At 44.3% G+C, this 17,836-nt stretch overlaps 1 protein-coding gene across 1 annotated transcript in view; it reads left to right on the top strand.

Moving 5' to 3' along the window:
- Nucleotides 1-17,836, top strand: part of BMP1 (bone morphogenetic protein 1) — a 475,212-nt gene that overhangs the window by 210,427 nt on the left and 246,949 nt on the right. Inside the window, exon 7 of the mRNA XM_085633801.1 lies at nt 1,716-1,840. Coding sequence (XP_085489927.1) covers nt 1,716-1,840 — 125 coding nt within the window. The remainder of the gene's footprint in view (nt 1-1,715; nt 1,841-17,836) is intronic.

Raw genomic sequence — 17,836 nt, 5'->3', positions numbered from 1 at the left:
TGAACAGGGTAAACAATCTTTGGCTGCAATCGTGTGTTAATCAGAATGCATTGCACACACAGAAGTGGATGAATGCGTCTCCAGCTGAAAGTGTTTTTCTATCTGGCAAATTTCATGCAAATCATTGGCTCAGAAATCGTGGCCAAGTTGGGTACACTATAATTGGCCATGCCCAAAAAGTTCTACACTTCTGGGGCATTCTGAGTGTTGGAACCATTTTGTATGACGTCTGCTTTGCAAAGATCCATGCTGAGGTAATTTTTAGATAAAATATCCAAAAAAGTCAATTTGATTCTGAAAGAATAAACATTTCTTCCTAGGCATCGTGAGGCCATGCTCTGTAAGTCTAGACAGAATTTTCTGAATGGTGGTTTGGGATACGTTGACAGCTGATGATCAGAATTAAGCAGTCGGTATTGTCGGTATTGTCGCTACCACAGATGGGAGGAAACCACGGCTATGTACTTGCTGGTAGGATCTAGCATCCACTGGTGGTATCTATCCTGCGGTTAAGTCCAGCTGAGAGAGCCATTGCACTCCATTTAGGTCTGCGATGATGACATTCATGGTGGGCATTGTGTTTCTCTTGCCATATTTCCTTATTGCGGATCTCATGTCAATACATAGCCGGACAGCACACGGCTGCTTTGGCTTCGTGATGATAAACATGGGGGACACTGATGGCTTAGGCCCGATACCTTATTGATTTGTTCCAGCCATATGAGATCTTCTTCAACCAGAGGTTAGAGTTAGAATTTCACTCCGTCAGTGTCTGGGCTGTTGGGTGAATTGTTTTTTTGATGTTCAGTACAACAGTCAAGTCCTTGAAGCATCGGAGCCCTCCTTTCAGTAGAGTGATCTCCATCCTTCCACACTATTGTTCGATAGTTCATCAAATCAGTAAGGGCAAATATTTCTTCTAGTTGGATTCTCAGTTGTTGTATGACCAGAACCTCTCACTACTTTGGCTAGTCGTCCTCCGTGCATCTGAGCCTTTTGCAGTTTGAAGCACTCATAACCTAGATTGAGCTGTGGGTCAACAATTTATCAATCACAGCTACTATTGCATTGTCATCGTGATCACCTCGTGTTCAGGAGATTATCACAATGCTTATATAATCCCTCCCGGGCAAAGTGAGGCAATAGTGACCTCTTTACTGTGTTGTCTGCCTCCCTTGTGGCTGGAAAGTAATTGTTAATGTGGGCCTAGCCAAAATTTCCATCTCTGGTTGCGGTGGAAGTGTCGGCTAGCCCACTGAAGGATGGCAGAGCTGTCATGGAGGCTTACGTTGGAAATCCCCCTGGTTGTGGTGCCCCTTGGTGTATTACTGGTGCTTGGATCTGGGAAACCTCTGGATTTTTAGCAAAGTTTGCTACCTCAAAAATGTATCCTGACCTGGTTGAGTTGAAAATTGTCAAGATGGTGCTTCTGCCTTTGCACCCGTGGGGTGCTCTCACTTTGTGACTGATTCTGGGGCTTTTGCTGCGTTCAGCACTGCCGTTCATATACCGCGATGTCTTTTGCCTGAACCCGCTCCTTTGTGCCACAGACAAGTGCATCGTATTACTAGTACCAGATTGGATGTCACCACTCTACACTGGTACCAGTTCGGTCATTCCCTATACATAGTTAGTACTCAATTAAACTACCCTCTTTAGGCCGTTATCTGTTGCACCATGTCCAGTTACCTCTCTCAATTTTTGTTCATTTTCAGGGGTCTTTTCCTGGACACTATTCTGCCCAAGTATGATGTGAATGGGGTGCGGCCCCCCATTGGCCAGCGCACACGGCTCAGCAAAGGAGACATCGCCCAGGCTAGGAAGCTCTACAAATGTCCAGGTGAGGACCTACCTGTTTGAGTTGCAGGGAATCAGTGATGTTTAGGCATCGGAGGGGGGGGGGGGGATTAGGGGACAGGGAGGTCTGCTAAGGTAAGTGAGCATAGCTGTCTGAAAAGGGTAAAAGGTCAAGATGAGTAAACTGGAAAAGGGTAGTCAATTACAGCAGTGCAGTGATCAGCCAAACTGCAGGAAAGAACTGAGTGAGAGGGAAAGGCGTCATATGCTGCAGCAGCAAGTGGACCAGACCATACCAAAAAAAGTATGTGACAGCAGCAAGAGGGCCCAGATGCAGAAGACAGCTTCAAGCTCAGAGGCAGTGGTGGAAGAGGTAGGATTGAAGCAAGGGGACTAAGCTGCAGGAAAGAGTGTAGTGGGTGAGAGGCATTGACTTCTGGTCCATGCTTGCAAGTGAGACATCAGCAAGAGAGCTGGACTGAAGATTAAGGGATGAAAGTCAGTGGCATTTACGCCTGACTGTGGACTGAATGTTAAGAAGGATCGGTAATTGGGCCTGATTGCATGCAGAAGGGTTTAGGGGCAGATGTTGATGTGACAGGAGACCTCTCAAGATTCCCAGCTCCATCCATGAGTAACTCTTCTAGTCCAATTTATTAGGTCTGACTTGACAGTGCAGATGTCGCCAGACCATATGTGATGAACAGAAAAAGAGGTTTCAAAAGTACTACAGCGAAAAGGGACTATGCACTGACTACCTGCTGTTTCACTTGAGAGCAGCATTTGTTTGGCAGAAGGTATATACTTCCATTGAAAAAAGAGAAAAATATCAAAAGATAAGTCTGCACTACCTATCTATTTTCAAAAAACGCAATTAAGTCGTCGAATATACCACTCCAGCTATACCATGTGCTCAAGCCAAAGAAGAAAAGATGGTTGTTTAATAAAACATTTTATTTAAGTTTTGCTATTATTCACAGACCTTACATAAGTGTATAAACCATGTATTACCATCATAAAATATATATAACAAAATGAAAAAAAAGAGCTTCAGTTGCTCTTTTTGGCCTGTTGTAAAGCTTATGCTCAATACAGTAGGATTGTGTTGGTTATGGTGGCAAGTCAATGATTTGATCTGTTTATTATGAGAAGTTACAATAAAGGCAGTGGGTCAGATGCTTTTATTGTGAAAAGCGCATGTTAAAGTCAATAGACATTTAAGGATGGATTGTTATTACTCTGTAATTAAACCTGCTTAGAGACATTTTGTTGCATAAAATCTCTTATTACTGTAGGAGGAAAGGGTGTTGGTTATCTGCTCTGACCAACAATGGGGATTGAAGATTTGCATTGTGATAATCCTGGTTAGGCCCTCTGAGGAGAAATAGTATTTTGCTTCGCCAAATGTAAATGTGTCTGCTTTTGTAACTCTGCGACTGCCTTGTGGTTGCCTTATGGGAAAGCTTGTGCTCAACTCAGTACGTCTGTGTCTGTTATGGTGAAACTCCAATGATTAATGCTGTAGACCTATAGATTCACTAAGAAAAGTTATACCCAACGCAATAGGTTTCCTCTGTCTAATATGAAAATGTATGGCATGACAGTAACCCTGGCTTATTTATGGCAAAAAGCATTTATTAAAGCCATTAACAGTGGGTTGTCCTCACACTATGTTAAAGGTTGCAGATGGGTATTTTGATACATGAGATCTTGTAGAATAATGAAGCTGGCAAGTGTTTTTAGTGTCCCTCCCTCTGACAAACCCTGTGGGTAGAATATTCTCACTGTGATAGTCCTTGTTAGGCCTTTTTGATATGTGATTGTATACTGTGTTGAATACTACAATTTTGTACACATTTGGCATTTTATAATTGTATGCATGATAGTTACCAATCCATGCACACTTTAGTGTGCCTTTGTTGGTTAGAGTGTTAAGACATTAGTAAACGTTATAGGCATTTTGATTCATTAGGAATAAATATGTCAGATATTACAGGTTAGATTTGTTAAGAAAAGTTATGACAAAGCCAGTAGGCTCACTTACATATTGCGAAAATCATGTGTTAAAGGAAATAGGCCTTTGAGTGTGGACCAGTAATACATAATCCCACGGTCAGGTATTTTGTTACATGTAATGTCACAGATTACCATAGTAGGCAAGGGTTCCCATGTTGGTGCCACATTAACTAACTGGGGATAGAAGATTTACACTGCAGCATTTCTTCTTAGACCCTCTTAGCAGGGATTTTACGTTGTTTTGACAACAGTAATTTTTTTACATATTTCTAATTTTATTATGGTATTTCTGATTGTTGCCTGTGGGAAAGCTTAAGCTCAATACATTAGGTATGCGTTGGTTAGATGACAAACAAGTGATAAAGGTAAAAAGCCGATTGGTACATTTGCAAATGTTATTTCAGATGCCATTGGTCTGATTTATTATGAAAAGTTACAACAAAGGCAGTAGGCCTGATTTGTTTGTTATGAGACGCATATGTCAAAGCTGATTGGGCATTAAGGATGAACTGTTAATGCACCATGTTAAAGCGTGCAGTCATTAAAATACATTTTCTCTCTCTCTCTCTCTCTCTCTCTCTCTCTCTCTCTCTCTCTCACACTCTCTCTCTCTCTCACACACTCTCTCTCTCTCTCTCTCTCTCTCTCTCTCTCTCTCTCTCTCTCTCTCTCCTCTTTCTCTCCTCCTTCTCTCTCTTCTCTGTCTCTCTCTTTTCCCTCTCTCTGAGGGACTTTTGGTCAGCCCCTTTATAGCACTGGTCTGGTTGAATGTCATTCACATTCTGCTTCCACCCAGGACAGCATACAGTGTGCCCCCCTTCTGGGTGTTGACGGTGGACTGTTCTCATGGGGAGCAATGTCTGTAATCATTTGCAAAATGCGGCCTCTGTCTAGAATGGAATGGTAGGTGAAAAACGATTGCCAGGAATGTAGCCCCGAGTGATCACCGTTGGCTGAGATGAATGCAAGCTTTCTGTCCATCAACTTGTTGTTTATTGTAGCTTACAGCACGCATTGTGGGTCGGCCTACTTCAGCTTTTACCACTATTGCTCTGTGAATGACAACATTTTAACAGGTCAGATGTGCACATCTGCCTGAAAATTAATGCACTTGAGTGTCCGGGATGGTGAGCTGGCTGGCCTTTTAGCTTTCCATTTTCTCCTTTGATGCACCATCTTTCATATTTTTCCTTCTCTTTTTAGTTTAATTTATAAGGGCATTCTGCTGCTTCGTAGGTGGTGCTAACGGTCTGCTTGCTTGCCGGTCATTTTATCTGCTGTGCACCACAACCGTCACAGCCACTACTTCTAAACCAGATGAACATCACATAATTGGTATTTTCCTTAGTGTATCTTTGTTTTGCCATTATCAGAAGGCCAACAATTTGGTTCTAAATTTGGCAGCCAGGCTGGATCTTTAAAACAATAGTACACTTTGTGCAATACCATTGCAAGACAGTCACATACTGATATGTTTCATTTTATCTTGTATATGTTCTTGAGTTTGTGTGTCTGCTTTATTGTGGTTGTGGGGAATGCAAGAATAATTCACTAGGAGGATGAATGGATGTATGAGTGCGAGGATGTGTGTCAGAGTGCATTTGCGATGACTTAAATAGTGCTTGAACTTATCAATGATTAAAGGGACACTTCCATTTATGGGCCACACCTGTTTGCATTGCCAATACTTGTACTTTCAATTGAATTACTTGTAGTCATGGGTCTGTAAAGTACACGTGCCAGAATGCATAAAAAAAATCATGTGCTAAATGAGCTATTAACACCTAGATTCTGGAAACTTGAGAGATCTGTGACAAACCACAGCGGAGGGCAATGGGGCAGCAGTGAAGTGGCTTCAGGATGAAGTTTTGAGGTCAAAGGGAATAGCAAGCCTTTTGGGCTACAGGTAAAGAGTCATTGTCAGGGGCAGAGGGATATGCTCCAAGAAAAGGGTTCGGGGCAGTTATGTCAAGCTGCACAAGAGGCTGGGGTGTGGCTTGTGGCGAAGGATTAGTAGAAGCATTGCAGCAGCAGCAAAAATCTTGGGCTTCAAGGAAGGATTATTAGTTAGCGGAAACATAGCCAGTCTTCAGTCAATCGGTTAATCAGTCAAGGGGCATCGCTAATTTTGCCTGGCGGGAAGAGAAGAGTTTAGGTTCACTGTATATTCCCCCTACTTTAAAAGGTGTTTGACTAAAGCCTGTGTCCTCCAGTGTTAATGTACGTCTTACATGATGGCTTTTTAAAGGGAGCAGTGTAGCAACCCCTGAACCACTTGCACACAAACTGCCATATATGCCATCCATCTGTCAGCCACTTTATGATATTGCCTGTCAATTAAGGATCTAGTTCTCTTTCAAAACCTGGAATCCATGGTCTATCCTTTAAGGATCTTTCTCGATGTGTAAAGGTCATGCTCAGCTATGACACTGTTGAGCTTCTCGTCCTCTGCCCAATCAATGTCTGTATCAAGTGACTTGAGATAAATCGGGAGATTTGCATACCAATCCACGTAACTCTGTTAAGAGGTTCTAGAAAATACTCTACTGATGGTGAAGGGAGTTCTGTGCAACTATCCCTGTGATGAAGGCTTGTTTTGTGGTACTCTGGCATCCCAAGCCGTGTGAGAAGTGTTTTATGTGGGCTTGGTTGGACCTCTGACAACACTAAATCTTGATCCCGCCGGAGCCTGACCCTATTCTTAAGGTCTAGGACTTGGAGAGGATTTTGAGGGGTTGCTGGGCCCTGAATAACACCAGCCTTATGAGGAACAGCTGGACTGGACTGAGGATCTGGGGGAATCCAGTGGACTGGATACTTCTCTAGATACTCGCATGCTCTTTTCCCTTACCATGGCTAAGGAGGAAGGAGCTTCTTTGGCAATGGTGGTGGGGGAGGGCAGCTGAGGTCCTGGACATAAGCTTGCCTTTGGTGGCAGTCAAGACTAATGTCTTGACGGAAGTGCCTCAGCCGGGAGTGTCCCATTCAGACAATGACTGAAAATGAGTTTGTTGGACTGGATATTTCTCTAGATACTGGCATGCTGGCATGCTGTTTCCCCCTACCATAGCTACTGAGGAAGGAGCTTCTTTGGCAATGGTGGTGGGGAGGACAGCTGAGTTCCTGGGCCTTAGCTTGCCTTTGGTGGCAGTCAAGACTAATGTCTCAACGAAAGTGCAACAGCCGGGAGTGTCCCCTTCAGACAATGACCAAAAATGAGTTTGTTCTTTTGACGCAATCCCACAGTCCTTAAGGTTGGGTCAGTTTGTGATCAACAACCAACGGATTCCAGGGCAATTAGCTAGATGAGTGGTGTCTTTTTGGGTCTTAGCTTATATAGCAGAGCAGTGTCAAACAATGTATTACTTGAGACACACCACAAACCCCAGTGAAAAACTCACCTCTAAGTAGCGGTTCACAAGTAAGAACAAAGGGACAAAATTGTTTTTTTGGGGACGCCACAAATAAACTTTACATATACGGCTCATGTGGCATTGGTGCTCTGTGCCTAGTGCATCGGACAGGGAGTGCTCTAAAAGGGTAGAGGTTAGGTTGCTTGTCCTTTATGGACCCTTATCTAATCCAGAAATGGGTGTAGCTCAGGATACTTTTCATTGTTCGCAATTAGCTCTCACTTAAGACTTGGGGACCCCAGGGCAGCATCATAGCAGACTGTATCCCATCTTTTGTGGGATGCCTGTGCCACCCTGATTGCTGACAAAAAGTTTGCATCATCTTGATTTAATTGTCTTCCTGCTGCTGTTTGTTTCTGGCGAAGTGGTCTTGTGTGGCTGCTTACTGCTGGATTTTGTCGGTCACTATATAAATCGGGGATTTCAGTGACTTTCTAGTCTTTGCATCTAGTTCCACTCCTTGTGCAGATTATAGAGCACTTTCCAGCTGCTGCACCAGGATGTTCCTTCTCCTGTCTTGTTGATCACTCTGTGCCCTGCTGCCTTTGGCCCATGACTGTCTTTAATTCCTTGACTGATCTTGTCCACTGATAGAGACCTCTTGTCTTTTCACCTGGCAGGATTTGTCCCTCCTTCAGTGCAAAAACCAGGCGAACAGCAGAGTTTTCTACAGGCTGGAGCTGTTGTATTTGGAACTATTTGAAACCTCCATAGAGTGTTATACCATAATCTATACTAGTCTCTATCACGTGTCCACACTATTCCTCATACGTGCTTTCACGTTTAAAGTGAAGAGTTTAATACAGTTGACCCAAGCCAGAGTTCAAAATGTACGTTTTTAACACTGTCCTTTAGTTTTGTGTCCCTCCCAATATGACTGGTATTTGTGGACGGAATGCAGATGAAAATACATGTTTAGAACCCAAAAGAAAACCCCCCTTCTGTCTCTTGATGTGACGTCATTACACGTATCCTTTATCCTTTGGGTCATTTGCTCAGATGTCATTCAGTATTATCAACATAGGAAGTTAATTGAAGCCCATTGTGACTAACGTCCTATTAACGACCTGATATAGACGTTCAAGAAAAGGCAACAACCGAGAACCTTGAGGTACCACACGTGATGGGCAGGGATGCAGAGATAAAGGAACACATTTTGGCTCACTGTGTTCTCCCTGTGTGTGCGTGTGTTTTTTTTTTAACCAGGGTTATGTTTTGAAAGTAATACCACATAATAATGTTATAGTCTTATGCAGTGTAGTCTAGGCATATATATTGGTTTCAATGTAGAATTTAGAGTAGTTCATGTAATTTACCCAAATTAAGGAGAAACGTAATGGTATGACCCATCTAAATCATCAATTGTTTTATTGCTGCAACCCAGCAGACATCAGTATGTTGCCAACTCAGTCTTTTTCTCACACTATGATTAGTCCGATTCCCATCTCTTCTGTTAAATGTCAGTTTGATATATATACCATTCATTCTGGAAGTAATTGTGCTATGCTAGAAATGACCATTCGCCCCCAACCACTTCGGAAGTCTTAAATCATGATTCCTTTGCCTCACACAAGAACGCTACTACATATGTAAAAATGCCATTGTTTAAATTGTGCCACTTAATCTTAATGCACAATTGCCAAACGTTGTTACAAAGGTTACCATTTAATATTCTTCTGTTACTAGTGTTCAAGAATATGGTGCAAATGCTATTGGTCTTCACTGTTCTTCAGTAAAATGACAACGGGACACATAACATTTGACCACCTATCTCGTCATACGTTGACCTCTTGATCACCTTTCACCAATCAGGAACCTCCAATGTTCTACCCAGAGGCTATCTGGAGGCGACACAATGGAAAGCAAGAAAGATTAGTGGCCTTTTAGAGCTGTGTTTACTTTTTCCTACCCTGCCAATGCCTTCATAAACTCTAAAACCAGAGGTAGCAATGGCAGTGCCAGGAGGGTGAAATGGCAAGCCAGTTATAGCAGCTTCTACTACGGTTTACCTCTGATCATTGTCAGTGTGTGCTGTGGGGACAGTATGGATATTCACACCTGGCCAGTTTCTGTGATTTGTGTGTCACGAGTAGCCAAATCCTTCCAAATGTGGGTTGCATTTCAGGCTGTAGTAGTGACCAAGCAAATAAAAAAATATGTATATTTGATGAGAAATTGAACTAAGAGTTTTCATGTAGGACCATAGATCACAGCTTCAGTCTATGTGGTATAGACTAGAGCATGGGCAGGAACGTTACGTGCTCTGACAGCAGGAGAGTTGTCTCCTCTACTAACATGCTACCCTGCACACAATATAAAGGTATTCTCTGCTGCAAAATGCAGTATGAGCAAAACTATACTTAAAGGAATGTACGAATACTGCATTCTTCGTTATCGATTTTCCAAAATATTATTTTGGGGAGGATGCCTAAATAGCTTATAAATGTTTTTTTTAAGGATGAGACCAATGCAACTTGCTTAGCCTATTTCATAATTGCACCATTGATTGTTGCTGACTCTAAAACCTTAAATTTCAAATCCTGCTCAGTGTGGAGACCTATGTATAAATGCAGCATTTTCCATCCATTAGTATACAACTCTTTTAGGAAATCCCTTACCCCCTGTAATGAATCTATAGTTCACACCAATGTTAGTGGCTGTTGGTGCATCATTAACAAAATATTGCCCAGAAAATGTCCTCCCTAAGACACGAGAGATAAAGAAGCCCCTGCAAGTCATTTTCACAGTTCCTTCTCTTTCTCCCCTCTTAGTGGTGTTCTGAACATTTTCCTTCTCTTGCCCTCCTCTTTTATTTCTCACTTACTCCCCCATTGTCCTTTCTCTTCACCTCGCTCCCTCTTCACTTTCCTTTTATCTTCCCTCTCTGCCTTGCTCCTCTGTCGCTCTCCACTGGCTCTACTCTCTTCTGCCTGTCCCCCTGCACTGTTACTCTCCCCAATATACCTCTCATTCACACTGCCTCGGGTGTGATCTGCTGGAAGTTGCTGAGTGAATCCAGCTATGAGGTTTGGCTTGGTGCCTGAGTGAGGGCAGTCCAGAGAGACGGATGCATGGAAATTTGGCTGATGCCAAGTTCCTGCGTCATTGAGTCCAAAAGAAGCAGCAGACAGCCGGGCTCTTGATAGGGTTCAGCTCGTGCATCTAGTTGGCCTGTCCACCCCACAGTTTGCGGCGAAAGTTGACCTGAGGACTTCGCGTGGCTCCAGTAGATTTTGCACGTGTGCCTGATTAAATGTCCAGTCAACGTGGTTTCAGCTGGCCTGTTTATCCTCTTTGTTTTCAGCCAACCTGTCGAACCTGCTTGGCCAAAATAAGCCTAGTCTGTCCATTGTCGCTCCAGCCAGCCTGTCCGCAACTTGTGGCTGCAGCTGCAGGGTCCCCACTGCATGGCTTCAGATATCTGGTGTAAGGGTCTGTGTTTTAGTATTTGGAGACTCTTCGATTAACAATCACACAAGAAAACCCCTTTCATTTCCATGTCTTTGGGAAGAATATAGCACATTACTACGCATGCTGTTGCCACGCAGTAGGTTACAACGTGGTCGTTACAACGACCGCGTTGTTACCACGTGTGGCTTTACATCGCAAGTCTTTTCTACGATTTGCGCTAGGTGGCGCGCTGGACTTAGGAGTAGTATAAATTACTATTCCTACTCCAGTTAACGCAACAGCAGGGAATGTGTTGGATTTAAAATCCAGCACATTTCCTGGTGTTGCACGCCACCTAACGCAATTCGTACAAACGACTTGCGATGTAAAGCCACGCGTTGTAACAATGCGGTCATTGTAACGACCGCGTTGTTATCTACCTGCGTGGTAATAGCAGCGTTGTAAACGCTGTTTCCCCTTTGGGAAAGGTCCTTACACCCCCACCCCGCTGCGCATGCCTTACCTCAGTATTTAACATCAGCTTTGTATTATCTCAAATAACATGTCACAAACTGAAACGTGGCCTCATTGTTTCCTTCTTTTACACTTGAACCCTTTGAAGAAATGACTGCACAACATTAGACGTTGCTCAATGCCAAGGAATCCAGACCAGGAACAGAAGCTGAAAGCAATTCTCATTCCAATAAAGTGACATCTCGAAGTCGGTTATAATAAACGCGACTAATAACTCAGGCTATTTTCTGCAGCACAGATGCTAGGTGGTCTAAGGAGCCTTTGTGAGCTTTGCAGTACACTTGACCAGTGCTGGGAAAGGCTGGTTGCAAATGCCATCCTAGGGCAGAAAAAATCGTGGGGGCCAACTGCTTCTTAAGCCCTTTTTCTAGGTTGAGGCTTTCTCCCTGTCTCTCTCCTTCGAAATGGTGGGACGTTCCACTCATATCAGCAGCCTCCCTACCCCTCGGGGTCTGTACCAGTGATTCACTGAAATAACGCCCAGGGTTCGAAAGAAAACCCTGCCCTGATGCCCAAACAGTTTTTTTCCCCAGAAGACATTGACAGAACACTGTTTCTATGTTTCCCAAAAAGGGCAGACCAGTATTACCCATACGCTGACAGGGCTAAAATGGAGGTCATCTTGAAGTCACACCCCTTTAATCCCAGAGCTGATATCGTCGGATTCCAGCAGTGTTGGCAAAACGTGAAAGATTTCTGTTCAGGTCCAATAGGTGCCAATTGGTCTAAGCTGTGGTAAAGACACACAAGAAGGCTATCAGGGTCTAAGGTTACTCACAACCAAGCTGCACGACCCATGTGTGTCAGAGGATAGAAATGGGTTACAGGCATAACAGCCTGACTGGAGACTAGACGATGAAGCCTCAATCCTTCTGTGCATAATTGTGCATAAGGCACGCATTTGGGCATAGAAGCTCTGGGAAGTTACCAGAGTGGCATACAAATACACAATGCACACTGTGGCATGATATGCACATAATGCCGCTGACAAAGGAGATGGACCATCAGTCTAAAGACACAGTCTCAGCTGTTGCCATAAGCATCACTCTGTGGGATTGGTCCATGGGTTTACAGATTTGCTAACCCTACTTCAGTGTCATTTTGCGTCCACAGGCAGTTCCTTAAAGAGTAACCAGTACACTCAGTCAAAGTATGTCAGTCACTTGCACCAAGACATCTAACCCTAAACAAAGAGTGGTGTCAATAGAAGTTGGCCCAAGATTCTGCACACCTCCTTTGCCTCTGTGCCTGTCGAGCCTCAGCTCTGAAACTGGATGGCTGTGACTTCGCTTGAGTGTATTTAGTTTACATGTGTCCCAGTATGTCTTGGCCGACCATTGAGGTGGGGTGCAAAGTGAGCATGGTCTTTGGGGTGCTCGCCATCATAATGCAGGGAGAGTGTGGATTTGTATGGCCTGGGGTGATGGCTGCTTTGTATGTAATGCAGGCAAGCAGAGTGCTGGTAGAGCACTTGCAAATGGAATGTGAGGGAGGGGAAGCAATGTACATAATTGCAATAACTCACCATGAAAAAGAAGTACACTGACTGACAGGACCTGGCATCTCCAGCAAAAACTTCTGCAACCATGGCAACAGTGCAGGAGCATCTGGTATCCACGACAACCTGGAAATTTGTTTTTATCAGAAGTCTCTTGGCTCTGTTCCGTGTTTGTTTTTACGGGGTGGGGGAGGCTTCTGCCATTGTGTACTGGTGCCTTTAAAGTAGCACAGTCAGCAGTTCTGGACTCAAGTGTCAAGCCTAGCAGGAGAATGGTGAACCTGGTCCCTCTGGAGAATGGGGACAAAGAGATGCTGGTGGCAAAGTTCCTTTAGCTCAGGAACTATCTTGCAATTCTCAAGTTGGATTACAAAGATTGGTATGAACTGTGCAGTATGAGCAGTGCTCATCAATGTGAGCTTTCTCAGAAGTGACCCTTTAGCACAAGCTCCCTCCAAAGACCCACCATCAGCTCGAGCTGCCTCCTCCAGCATGTCATCAGTGTGAAAGTTTTCCTGGCAGTATGTGGCTAGTGTAAGCTTTCTTGAGTTACCGTCCCCAGCCGAAATATAAGGGTTGCCTTTAGTCGTTCATTGGGCAGGAGTGCATTTCTCAGCATGCCCAAGCAATCTTGGGCAAAGGGATGGAGAAGTTACCTGCCTGCCCAAGCCAGTTCTCATGGGGCAGCTCAATTCAGGCGCCCCACCTCCAGAAGGTGAGGTCATCCACAGGTAACTTGGGGAGGCTTTAAAGCATCAGGGACCAGAGGAACTTCTCTTTTGTTCTTTGGCCAGGCTACCAATCAGATGTCCCACCTCCTCTGTTTCGGCAGCAGGGGCCATGTAGTAAAACACCCGCCCTCACCTTGAGCGATAGTCATTTTCTGAGAAGCTAATGGGATTAACCAAGACATTTGTTTTTTGGCTGGTTTGTCTACTTCGTTGAATAGTGATTTTCTGAGTAAGGGGCTAGCTGAACGGTCATTGCTATGCTAGTGGTCCCGAACATTTTGGCTCCACCCCTGGGTTACCTAGAGTTGGTTTTTGGTTGGGCTTTACTTGGGGGCTGGACAAGTCACTATTGACTTGGCAAGTACAATGCATTATGTGGTTCCCTGGTGATGTGTGCTTTTCAGTATTAATCGTATTTCATGTATTCCAACTTTATAGATGTTGATGGCATTATTGCCACTGACCTCTTGGATGAGGAGGTAAATTGTTGGTATCATGACCCCATCCCATCGGGGGGTGTGAATAGGAGATTTTCTGACTGCAATGCTACCTCTGTCAAGTGCATATAAAGCGGCCAAGTTGTTTCTTGAATCTTGAGCAGTTTTGCCACTACTGAATTATTGTTGTATGTATCTATGTTGCAATATTTAAAAATTGCCACATACTGTGTAATGCTTTCATAATGATTGTGGATGTGACTGGCTTACAAATCTTTAATCTTTTATTTGATTAATTAGTTACATTTTGGATTGGCCACATGACTGGCGTTCAGGTCACTTGATGCTGCTATAGAAGAGGGGGAGGGAACTTACAGTTGCAGTCGGATTTGTGAGTGTCAGTGACATGCACGTTGTGAGCATACTATATAGCAATGTCATAGCTTTGAGGTTCTTCCCTGCTGTGCTCCCTGTGACCTTATTCCCATTAGAGAACCGTCTGTGTGCTTTTTTTATTATGGTGTTTTAACCATAGATTCTTCAACTTTAGAATATCTTCAAGTGGCAGACTGGATCTAGAAGATTTAAACAGCATTGCTCCCATACACCGATAGGTGGTGCCATGTGGCTCTGGGTGGACTTCTTTCCACCCTGGAAGTGACAGTGGGGTTGCATATAAGCCATGCACATCCACCTCAGTACCTTTCTTTCTGCACTTTCATATTTAGGTCCGGATCTCCCTCCAAACTGTTTCCTCATCAGTTGAGTTTTTTTTGAAAATGTTAAATTTTTTTGTGTGCAAGGCAACCATGTCCCATCCGAAAATGACAGGGCTTAAGCCTTGTCGGGACTGTCACAAACAAATATGTGTGACAGATCCCCATGAGGTGCACCTCTGGTGTTTGGGTTTGGGGCACAACTCCAAGTCCTTTGAGAAGTGCTCCTTATGAATCTGAAGGCGATCTGGGAACGCGAAGGGAAGTTTTATGTCGCTGAACACCGATAGAAGTCTTCCTAGTCCCACTACCATTCGAAGTCGAGGGTGCAAAAGGTCCTTGTTGCGGTCCAAATCTTCTGGTAAGTTGAAGTAAAAGAACAAAAAAGGCCAACAGGATTTGTCTCAATCCACTACTCACAACCTGAGATGTGGCAAGGAGATATTGCAAGGAGCCTGATGCGCCCCAGGTTTCTGCGGCCTTCGGTGTCATCCCAACTGGTTGAGGCCTTTAACGAGGCCATGTTGTGAATCTTTGTCACTCTTACGGCTCCTACAGACGGGGCTTCGGACACCAACAATCCTCCAAGGGTTTAAGTAGGGTTACCACAGGAGGGTCTGATCTCAGGACCATTTGTGTCTCCTGAATTCCTCTCGGGTACTCTCCAATGCGGGAACAGGCTTCAGTCCAGCACCGAATTCCACATCAGTCCCTTTGACTGGTGCCGGAGGAAGACCCTGTCCTAATAGTGTTTTTTGAATCTGAGCTATATTTGTCACAACTCCAAAGGTCTTTTCCCAATATAACACTGATGCATGCTGTCCCAGTCCAGTTCGATTCAGACCATGCCTTTCGCCCCAGAGCCACACAACAGTACTCCCACAACTTTACGGTTCCGAATCTGATCAGAGTCTGTGGAGATGAGAGTGGAGATACAGAGGATTATTTTCCTCTACACTGAGGATGGCAATTTCTACATAAACGTACAGGAGGCCTGTTGGCTGGACAGTTCCCCGACACTGGGTTATATTCTCCCCCTTGTCCATCAACGAAAGACAGTGCCTCCTTTCCCATGGTGATGAGACTGGCAGCGAAGGTGTTAGATTTGCACCTGGCAACTAAAGAAGTCAAAACCAATGTATTAACAGAAGTTTTACTACCCTGTCAAACTTCCTCTGAGCCATTTAATGAAGCCCTGACTGACTCCCTATTGGGCACCTGGTCTAAGCCTTGTACCTGCCTGCTGGTGAAAAGGCCACAGGGTGCCACAGGCCAGCACCAGGCAACCATGCCTTTCTAGCACATCACCCTACACCAGAAAGTTTAGTGGTACAGGCTTCCAAAAGCAGGGTGAACCCCAATTCTTTCCCTACGATTACTTTAGCAAGTCAAAATGAATAGAAACATTTGTTTTCCTCTTCCAGCTTAGCCCCCGGTCAGTCAATGCCAGCTATTTGCTAGGGAAGTATTTCCATGCTTTATGGGACATGGTTGGTGAGATCTTACAGCATTTCCTGGGGAATTTCAGGCAAACCTGGTTCAAACCACCTTGACCAAGATGGTCAGGATGTGTCTCAGTTCATTATACTTTCAAGACTGGACATCACACACTACTTGGGCAGAGCAATTGACAATAGCATGGTGCTTCTGTGTCGCACATGGATGAGATCCACAGGGTTCTCACTGGTGACTTGCAGGCCACACACATGATATGCTATTAGACCGATCTTGCCTGCTTGGCAAGAAGGCAGATTCTGCTATGGAACGCTTAAAAGACAGCCAAGCCAGTCATTCTGGCAAGACCATGCCCTCAGCAGTTTAGCCTTTCTGGGGTTACTCCAGAGGTTTGGTTTATGGCAACACCGAGACCTAACACTGCTGTAACAGGTTCTCCAATCATTTCAGTGTCGGGCGGGGATCAAGCAGGCAAAGTTCATGCCACCAGAGGCAGCAAACTTCCCAGTCCCCGTCTGCAGAACCCTTCCGTTTGCCCTTAGAGGCACATGATCACCCTGTAAAAGACAGCATCAGAAATTTCCAGTCTCCATACAAAGACTTCAGGCCAAATATGGCACGATTTGTTCTCTCTTCCTCCACCGACCACATTGACTCTCCAAGTCCACTGGATTGACCTATCTATTGGACACACAGTAGCCCCTTTAATAGGACACCAATCCTTTATCTGACTTTTCTTAATAGGATCTTGGCTCCAGCCTTCATGTTGGGTTAATTGGTGCTTTATGGCCACTTATTTATTTATTTATAGGTTTTATATAAAGCGCTAGCTAGACCCGAAGGTATCAGAGCACTTTACATATAATGCGAGGTCGTTTATAGAAGTACATGCACATATACAGACAAAGAAAATCATAAGGCAGTCAAGGTAGTTGCAATTTTCGTGTATACATTATTTGAGTAAATGGCATACTAGACAGCTGAAACAATCAACCGACTGCCACAACGGGTCTACAAGGATTGGGTGTGAGCTTTAACATAACATTAAACTTAACATCTACATAACGTAGCCAAGAATGCTCTAACCGCAAGGTTGTCCCATATTGCACCAGAAAGATCAAGAAACTAGGGTAAAGTGCAGACATATTAAATTCAACTAAATGTGGTGTTTTGTTGGGATGCGTCTTCCTTATTGCCTTTCTGAAAGTAAATAAACTCTAGTTAACCAGGGGATCTCCCAAGGCAACCAAGGGCATCTGAAAGTTTCCCCAATATTATAGCATTGGCCTTAAGTTTCTATTTTGTAAAATTCCTGCACATACCAAAATATTTTCAGTCATATATCTGCAACAGAAGGTACTACTGCTTTTCAGTTTATGTGCTTGTTTGTTGATTTTAACAGCCACATTTTACCTTAAGCATTCATCGTAGAGCAATGGAACTGAATGAATTTTGAATTTAGAATAAGGCTCATGTAGCCCACAGTGCTTGTGCAGGTTTCTAGGTGCCATGCTCCCTGCTGTGCATTATACCGTTCTGCACTTACAGAAAAGAAGAATCTTTAGCTCGCTTTCACATTCTTCAAGGGAGTTCCCTAGTTAAAGGAGTTGTGGTAGAGCAAACGCACAGGGCCTGTGCAGCCGGTTCAGGCTTGTTCAGGGCTCACTCTGCTCCCGTCGTCCTGGAGCTATGTCACTTCAGCTCCCCGTTCATTTATTAATTTCTATCTCGGGGGCAAGTCGTATGATGATTCAGCCGCATGTTATCCCTGCGCCTGTCTCACAGTTGGCGTACAGCCATGTGTGGGCTGGGCTGCTGCTCGCAATGCTGAGAATGTATCATCTGGGCG

The sequence above is a fragment of the Triturus cristatus genome, chromosome 11 (assembly GCF_964204655.1).
Source record: "Triturus cristatus chromosome 11, aTriCri1.1, whole genome shotgun sequence".
NCBI lineage: Eukaryota > Metazoa > Chordata > Amphibia > Caudata > Salamandridae > Triturus > Triturus cristatus.
The sequence above is the reverse complement of the archived record's forward strand: the minus strand, read 5'-3'. Positions and strand labels throughout refer to the sequence as shown.